A 9,891-nucleotide genomic window follows, 5' to 3' on the forward strand; every position below is an offset into this window, starting at 1 on the left:
CTCCATTTTTACTGTTTTTTGCTGTCTTTTCTATATTTCACATGTTAAGAGGAAAGGGAGATAAACATAATATTCCCAAATTGTGATCAACTTCTGAGTCTTCTTCAATGATAGGCTGCCTTGTGTGTTTCCTGAGAGTTTGTTATTGTTCTCCATTTGTACAGGAAAAGCACAATTATTTACAATTAGGAAACACATTATTTGCTGGACCCCACATTCAACTATGACTCATGCTTCTCATTTTCAAAATTGTCACGTCAACTGTTACTGATTGCCCCATCAACATTACTAATACTCATCTGTTGTTGTCACTATAGCTAGAGCCACGTCTGGATGTTCTGGAATACATACATCTTTGAAAAAGAAAGGGCTCTAGGAAAATACATACTCTCCTCATTCCCTTTAACAGTTTATTGTTTAATGCATAGCATTAAGTTTAACTTATTAAAATGTTTGGCAATTTATTCATCTCTCTGGATAGGTGATAAGATAGATAAGACCAGAAGAAGTGAGTATTTGAATATGAAAGTAACAGTGATAGGGACACTAAAAATATTCTTCAAATACAAGTTATAGATAAGCACATTCTTTGAGTTAATCCTCTTCTAAACAGCAAAATAAAAGCAATTTTAATAAATTACCTATTTCTTGGGGGTGGGGGTAGGAAAGGGAGTATAGAAAATTTATAAAATTAGGTTGCTGTGGTGGTTATACAACCAAACATAATTAACTGAAGGTCACTGAATTGTGCCCTACAAATTGGTGGGTTATTTTATGTATATGTATATTATATCTTAATAAATTAATTTAAATTTACTCAATAATTTAAATTAATGTAACTTATATGTCAATAAAGTAATTTCTAAAAGTCATAACTGAGTCAAGAGGGGTGGACCTAGATCACAAAACATTTCTGGTCATATTTTTGACTACTGCTATTCACCTAAAATTCCTCAGATATTGAGAGAAATAGTTTGCATAGGAAAAAATTTGACACCCCAAAATATGTCTTTGTCATAAAGATTATTTTAGACTTGTATTCTTAAACAACAGCCAGAAGACAATCTCTGAAAACTTTACAGACGGTACACCATTTTGATAAGCTATTTATATTTATAAAGGAAAATCTCCAATTGATTTATAAGCTTTTCCTGGTAACATTCTATAACTGATCTCGTTCCCCCAAACATTCTTGTTTTTATCTTTAAAAAGAATGTTTAAGGAGGTTAGCTAGATCATTTTGGAGGTTACTTAACTTTCCTAAATCTCTGCCAATGAAATGTTAACATATAAATATAGGAAGTAAGCATATTGCACTTTTGTTTGTTTTTCTACAGTTGCGCTCTCTCAATCAGGAAACCAGAGTGCAGAGGGAACATTAGTTTCTTCCCCTAGATGTTAGTATCACCCATAAAAATTTTAAGTCATTTATAAACTAAATAGATATGTTAAATTTTATAAAGACAAAATTTTAGATGTAAAAAGAACAAATAACAAAGAATTCATAAATATCCAACATTGGTCTAAGAACTAGAGATGCAAACAAATGCTAACAAAAGAAACAACATGCCCCAAATTGAGCTCTTCATGATAGGCCTCACCAAGCCTTAATACCGTCTAAATGCATTTTTAACCACTCATTAATGTAAATTTTTAAGCCAAGAAATCTTGTGTTGACTGATTAACACTAATAAGATGATTTTCATAATGAAATCTCCCTCTTTCCTAGAGAAATCTTTCATTTCTTCCTTCTTTCCCCACACTCCCTTTGCAATTAGAAAATTTTCATTTTGTGCAAGCCCTTGCAAAAGTTTCTATTTGCTAAAGGGGATGTTGCCAGAGCTATGAATCCTTTAATAAAGCCAACTACCTCTAAATTTATTCAGATGAACTTTTTTAAATTATTATTATTAAATAAACAAGCTTCATAAAGCCAGTCAGGAGGCAACCACCTCTATTTCTAAAAGATTGATTTCTGGTTGGTAGTTTGGCATTCTGACACAAAAGTTTTTAAAAAGTTTTAGACTAGTGTAAGTGTTAAGTCTCAACAGTATGAAGCTATCAGCAGCCACTGCAATATGAGTACAATCCCCAGCCAGAGGCAGCAGACACAGATCCTTGGTTAAATGGTACAGTGGACCTCTCCCGTCTCCCCTGCTACTCCTCTCAGTCAATCCACCTGTTCTGCTCCTGACTCTGTCCCTGGTGAATCCTCTCACACTCCCACACCTCTGGCCAACACCCCATCTTGTATGCATAAATAAATAAATTAATTTTAAAAAACCTTTAAAAGAAGTTTTAGACTTGTGTCTTTGCAAAAGCAATATAATCTCATGGGACTATCTAAAATGCTTAAAGATTCAGGCACAAAGATCTTTCAAACAGAGATTCCTACAATCATAAAATTTGGAAAGTTCTCTTATTAAATTTATGTCTTTCATTCCTTTTCCCTTCCTTTCTTCCTCAACTCCCTTCCTCAATCCCACCTTCTATTCTTCTTGTTTGTGCATATGTGTGTGTTAGCTTTTGTTAAGCCATGTTGAGCATAAGTGTAACAGCAAGTGAGTGAAAATATTTTGGACTTTTTTCTCTAATAACATCTCAGATCATGTAAGAACAGAAAGAAACTTACTTGGGCAAAACTTTCTATTAGAGACACAAAGCAAGTATTATATTTAATGGTAAAATATCAGAAAACCACAGCCACTGTCTATAGTATTTCCTGAGGATATATATTTTTAAGTCTATATTGAGAGTTGTGAGTCTTCCATTTTTGGAAAACATGTTTATGTTCTCTTTTGCATTATTCAGAGTTTTTGGTTGGTGTTATGCCAGTCTCTTAAAATAAATTGAGATGCTATGTAGTTTTTAGATATTCTTAGAAGGTTTTAATAAGAGAGGAAGTACTGGTTTCTTCATAAATTCTTGTCATATCAAAAAAAAAAAAAGGAAATTTCAACACCATATGTGTTGGGGGAAAAGATGTCTTGAACAAACTCCACAAATCGGTTTAATAGACTCCACCCTTACCTCAGACCAAAGAAGTCCAAGACAAGAAGGACTACAAATCCCATAATGCCATCACCACCATAGAAAGGATTGCTGGGAACTGAGCATGGAGTTAAGCAGCCAGGTTTAGTAAATCATCAGACCTGTGGCCTTGGGGAACCTTGATTTTTGCTGCCTTTCAGTGTGCCATTGGGGCTCTAACTTAGTGGAACAGATCAGACACATTCACCAATTTATCTCTCTTTCTTCCTGAGTTATTCTTTTTTTTCATGTCCTCTTTTCTGTAAACGACCCTTTATTAACTTTTTTGTATGTGCCTGTGGCTGAGTCTCATTATAAGTTCCTTTTAAGTACATGGTCAGGTAACTCATTTCACATTGGGGTTCTCCTGTAACATTTGTACCTGAGTCTTGTGCCCTCTGCAGTGGCATGAGTCTGATTTCCTGATTTCATTTTCATTTCTGTTCAAAAGGCTCTGATCAATGCTTCCTTCACATCATACTTTGGTAAAATACATCCTCATACCACGTGCTTCAGCATCCCCTCATTACACTAAGGGTGTATTACTTGAGAGGCCATATATCTATCACACAGCTCCCAAGCCTGCTTGTTTTCTAACTCTTCGTACTAGAATACAAGATGATGTGGGGCGAAAGTTGTTTTTAATTCACTGATAGATTGTGCTGAGACTGATGTCTGAAACAGATTAAGTATTAATAAATATTTTCCAAAAGAATATTTATTCAGGAATAAGACACACATAAAATAATAATAGTAAAAATGGGAATTAATTCCTCTAACTCACTGTGATACCATCCTATATAATCTAGAATAGATGTCTGGTCTTATCTCAGGAATAAGACACACATAAAATAATAATAGTAAAAATGGGAATTAATTCCTCTCACTCAATGTGATACCATCCTATATGATCTAGAACAGATGTCTGGTCTTATCTCAGAATTTCTGTTAGTAATTCTGGGGTAGAACCCAAGAAACTGCAAGTTCTTTTAAACTGCCTCCTGATCTCATGTGGCTAGTCAGAAGACCACACTCTAATGATCATGAGCTTAAAATAAAACTCAGAGCTAAAGAAGTTAATTTTTCTATCACTCAAAGTCATATATTTTAAACAAATGATTTAAATTATTTGTTGAATCAATGTATTTTCTTTCTTTTTACATTTCTCCAAGAATCAGCAATACCTTATCCAAGATTGTACTTTTTAAAATTTATTTCCTATTGGACAGCTAATTGAAAGCTATAACCACAAAGATCTGGTGGATTGATCTGGTATCAGATATCTGAATTAAAGGTAAAAGCCTATAATAAAAGAGCAAATAAGGTAACATTTGACCCTATTATAAACTCATGTTCATGTTCAGAAAGGTCCTAAGCAGTTAGAGGAATATTCTTTCCCACAGGAAGGGGATGTGACTCTAAGAGGTTACTTCCTTCTCAAAACCACCAGCTAGAGTGTTAAAACCAGAAATTCACAGAAATCTCAGGCCACAGTCTTTCTTAGGACTAACAGTGAGTTTTGTTAGTTGTTTATAACACAAAAATCCACTGAGCTGGGCATGGGAGAGATGAACTTAAAAGCAATTTTCAAAATATATGGAGGGAAGTGAAATAATAATGAAATTCTTATTTTAGTATTGAATGAAATAATTTCACTATTGAATGAAAGTGATTCAATATAGAGGTGAAAATTATGTTAATGAATCTTTAAATACAGTAGTACAGAAATAAATTCAAAATAGCATTTTAACTTTGTCTACCCCTTAATTACAATAGCCTCTTGTTCCTAGAATTTCAGGGATGAGCCTTACTATAATAACCGAACAGCATTACACAGAAGGTCTTTTTAAAAAAGAAACACAAACAAACAAAACAAAACAAAACATAAAATTCGCTAATGTATTACCCACAGTGTCCAGAAAGCAGTCATCCCTATTAGCTGTGTTGCTAAGTGACCCTTTAGCATCATTTCTTAAGTCATCTCTGTCTCAACCATAGCCACAGTAGGCCATTAGCCACTTCAGATGCTTCTGCCCTTCTCTCCCTAGTACAATCATCCAACCTCCACACTCCTTGGAAAGATTTTGTTAGTGTTTTTGTTTGTTCACTTTTTTGTATCCATTTTTTGGTACACTCACAAAAAGGAATATGAGATTTTTGAGAAAATTAAAAATTTCAATATTGTCAGAAAGTTCTAGAGATCTGATTTGCAGTTCTTGTTACATGTGGAGAAGGCGACCTAAAGCTTTGCGCTATCATCCCTGAACTCATGGTTCATTAAACTACCCAGGCAGCCAACCGGCTGGAGAGTACAATGGGACAGGACCACGAGTCTAGCCCTGACATATCTGGGCCAAGATGTGGGTATTTCCATGGACTTCCTTACTGTGTGCTGAGAGACACCTGCCAACACTCCTTCCAATCACTGAAAGAATATTGGTAGATTCAATTTTCTTCATTGTCACACATTAATGATTTTTTTTTTTTATTCCTTAGGATTCAAATCAAAATACCCTTTCATTCTAGACTCTAGAAAGACTTAAATTTCTTCCTCTGGGATACCATATTACTTTACTTACAGTCTCATTTTGTTTGGTCTCATAAAACACTATTTTGTATCAATGTATCCCTAAATTGATATTAAGCATCTTTAAATTGGACAAAAGATTATCTTTTATTTCACTTTCCCATAATTTTATGCAATGCTGATCCAGTCTCATCCTAAATCATATATGCTAATGGTTTTATACTATGAGTACCCAAATTATTTATGCCTCACTTTTTTGAAGAAAATTAGACTTTATTATAGAGTATGTGAAACCTATTTTGGTGGATTAATTCCATCTAACCTAGTAGACTTCTTTTGTTGGTATAACATGGAATAAAGTTAAATATAAATAATTGTTTCATTTTTCTATTCCTGTGAAACTATTTTTTTTCCCCAAACTAATCACCCAGCAACAGGGTGAGCTTACTGTAGTATTATTTTAAAATGCAATATGTATTTCTCCCATCTAAGTACTAACCAGGCCCGACCCTGCTTTGCTTCCGAGATCAGATGAAATCTGGAGCGTTCAGGGTAGTATGGCCACAGACGCAATATGTATTTCTAAGGCAATGATTGTTTCTTTTTTTTTTATTTCAAGTTTCATACATGCTGCAGCACACAAAAATGGCTATTCACATGGCATCCCTCCTAATATACCCAGGTCCCAAAATAATATCCCTTCTAAGACAAATATGCTTGTAGAAACTAGATGCCACAAAATAAGAGATATTCTAATACTGTATTGAAAAGGAATTGTTTTGAGCTCTAAGTGCTTAGAGAACAAGTAAATGTAGCTGCCAATAATTTTCAATCAGTTGTTCTATTATTCAGAGAAGTAGATGACAGTATAAGCATCCTCTATTTCATTCAGAAGTAGAGAGGAAACAAAGAAGCTGAGACTAAGGTGGGCTGACTGTTTTAGTAGCAGCATGAATCTGCTGTTTATCAGACACGATTGCAATGTTCCTATTATATAATTGCACAATGATTTTCAATGACTTATGATAAACATATTTGGCAGCAAAATTAAATTTAAAGTTAAGAAAAAAACAAGACTGTGAGCCTCCCTACTGGCCTAGGGGTTAAGTCTCAGGCTATCAAGACTATGGCCTGAGCTGATTCTCCCCTGCCAAGGAAGGTCTGACAGACCTCCCCTTTTCTTGCCCGCTGCTCCCCTCAGCAGTATATTTGAGTAGATCTGTCTGTTACGTTCCTTATCTGTCCTGGTGAATCCTCACATCCCCTCACCTCTGCCTGCCCTCCCCCCCACCAATTCTTATATGCATAAATAAGTTTTAAAAAATAAAAGACCAGTATTCTTACTTGGAGGTAGATCCTGCACTTTGGGAATATAGAAATACTCCCTGAAGTGTCTCAGCTTATCTTCTTCATCAAGGCGCAGGGCGACCCGTTCATCTGTCGGGTGGCATCTAAGCTCAGATGCAATTCGTTGCAATGTGACAGCTGGTAATTCAAGAACTGAAGGTTCCATTATAAGTTGCTGTCTAAAAATGCAAAAAATAGATAGAAGTGATATAACGACCATCATTTCTTTTGTAGAAAATTATTCTACTAGGTAATATTCTGTTTTTTAAAGTAGGATTCCCACTTCTTCAACTTAAGAAGTTGTACAATTAAGTACACAGCATCATACACCATGCTTGATATTTTCTTAAATGTACAATGAAAATAATATAAAATATAAACAGAAAATAATAGTAACACGGGGTCTTCAAAAGACTAGACGTGATGATGATGCTTAAGACAGAGCAAACTCTCAATGTTAGTGTTTTCTATTCTAAAAGATAGAGCAAATTAGTGGCTTAAAATATAACTTCATCATCTTTTTGTCTAGATGTCTTAGTAGGAAGTAATATTAAAGATACTTTTGAGAACATGTAGAAAAATAGTGTCCCAACTCGCTGGTCCTTTTCCTTATTCTATCTCTACTATGTCACCTCAATGATGTAGATCATAGTTTTAAAGCTGTGGACATATATATGTTAGAACCTTAAGAAATTATTTATTGTGAGTGAAAAAGTAACTTCACATTAAAGAATGATAGTAATTTTGGCATGTAGAGGCTAACGAGAAACCTTTCCCCTTTTGTAGCCACTTATGCTGTATGAGGAGAAAGTGCCCTGCATGTTTCTTAAATCCACATCCTACCTCATTTTATCATCACTCAACAACCTTTTTGGAAATATAGTCTTTCTCAAGTAGATAAATGGCACTGGCTACTTTAACATATATTTTTAAGGATAAGTGAGGTTTTACATTTACATTTCCCAAAGTTTTAGTTTTTTTTGTTTTTTTGAAATTGAGGAATAATAGTTTTGGAGAAAAACATCAACTGCTTAGTTTCATTTATACTTTTATACTTCTGAAGACCCAATTTATGTATTACTCATTTATTTATTCTTTCAGTAAATATTTTTGAGCCTTTACCACATACCTCAAGTACTGGGGGAAGAGCAGAGTTTCAAATAGTGTATGAGTAGTGACTATTTCAAAGTTTTACATTTTAATAGAGAATGGAAAATAGTGAACTCATGTAATTTCATGATTTGATAAGTTAACAGGGTAGAATAATAGGATAGTCGCTCGGGTATAGAATAATTACCTTGGGGAATCAAATGCAACTCTCTGAGTCAAGGAAATACTAGCACTTCTGAGTACTGCTGTGAATAAAACATGTGAAGACTTGGACCTGGAGGAAGATGACAGCAAACACAAAGACCCCAATATGCTGCGATGTACTTGGACTGTTCATCTAATCCACTAAGGGAAGTTGGGGAAGGTGAAACTATGACCTGAGAGTAGAGTCAGAAATTCATCATGAAGAACTTTAAAGTTCAGATAATTTTCAAAGGTTAATGAGGAATTATTGGAGAATCATGAAGAGGTTAGAGATATAATTTTACATTAAATAAAAAATCATTTTTCTGGTTCCTGATGAGCTATGAGTTAAGAGAATTAAATTAAGGCTATATAGCTAGAAGTTAAAGGGGAAACTGATGATAGAATAAATGTGGTGAGGGGAAGAACTCGAAGTGATAAGGCCCAGGATCTGATTATAGTCAGGAGCTGTGCACCTGGTAGGCACCTATGGCCCAGCACACCTGGACGCCTTAGTCTCTGCCATGGAGAGGGCTGTGTAGGAGCTGTAGCAGTAGTGGCCTGCTGTGTCTAGGATTAGTAACCGGGCCTAGGTTGAAAAGTTCAAACCATATATGTTGAATGATTTCATTTCTCATGAGGATATTTTGAGTACCATCCAAAAATGTATCACTGAAGACCAACAGTTGCACTTGCTTTTCTATAGCTTTCCAGGGACATTAAAGGCATCGCCCATGTAGTCTGTGCCAAACAGGTATACAAAGATAAAGAAATGGGCCCAGTGGACTCAGAATTGAATGCTTTAGATAATTGAGAATAGATATCCATTGGGGGCTGACCCTTATCTTTGCTAGCACAAGGACAATATTTAAGAAAGGCTTTAAACTACTGATTTTGGATGAAGTTGATGTGATGATTCAAGACACCCAGAATGCCTTGAGCAGAGTGAGTGAATGTATTGAAAATACCAGACTTTACCTCATCTGTAACTAATTGTTCAAGATCATCCAACCAGACAGTGCTAGTGTAAAACAGTTCCATTTCTGTCCCTGACTCCTGAACTCACGTTTCCCTGCCTAGAACATGTTTTGGAAGAGAAAGTTGAAGTGAAAGCAAATTAAAACACTTGTAACTTAACACTGGTTGTCTACACCCACACAGGACACCAACTCATATTTGATATCACCAACTTTCTGGCCTGCATGTTGCATTGAAACTTCTCTACTAACTACAGAAATACTGTGGAATTGAAAACATAAAGGGTTTAGCAATACCTGGTATTCTGAGAGATACACTGCATAAAGTTGACTTTCCACCTTCAGTTTGAATATACTTATGATCAAAAAAGCAAAAATAGAGTACAAATTTTCTATTAACACCAAACATGAAGATTTAGCAGAGTTCACTCATTGCTTTATAAGTCACCAGAGACCTGCTTGTTCCAGAGGTTTAGGTATGGACTCCCTTCATGGCAATTCTCTGGCTTGCCAATGGTAGAGCAGGGGACTTCAATATAGGATGAGGTGCCACCCACACCAGGGGGGATGAAGCCACAATCCGCTCAAGCCTTGGCAAGTGTTCTGGCATATGTGGACAGACATTTAAAAAGTAGGGAATGCACAAACAACTTTTGTGTATGACTATCTGGCACTGCACATTATCGCTTATTGGGAAAAAAAGAAAAGCAAAAACTT

General features: G+C 35.2%; 1 protein-coding gene across 1 annotated transcript in view; it reads right to left on the minus strand.

Moving 5' to 3' along the window:
- The window catches only part of KYNU (kynureninase), a 102,122-nt gene extending 95,035 nt beyond the window's left edge, over window positions 1-7,087 (minus strand). Inside the window, exon 1 of the mRNA XM_004674682.1 lies at window positions 6,902-7,087. Within this exon, the coding sequence (XP_004674739.1) occupies window positions 6,902-7,070 (169 nt within the window). The 5' untranslated portion in view covers window positions 7,071-7,087. The remainder of the gene's footprint in view (window positions 1-6,901) is intronic.
- Window positions 7,088-9,891: the final 2,804 nt, after the last annotated feature.

Source organism: Condylura cristata, unplaced genomic scaffold (genome assembly GCF_000260355.1).
Source record: "Condylura cristata isolate star-nosed mole 26May11 unplaced genomic scaffold, ConCri1.0 scaffold00002, whole genome shotgun sequence".
NCBI classification, from domain to species: domain Eukaryota; kingdom Metazoa; phylum Chordata; class Mammalia; order Eulipotyphla; family Talpidae; genus Condylura; species Condylura cristata.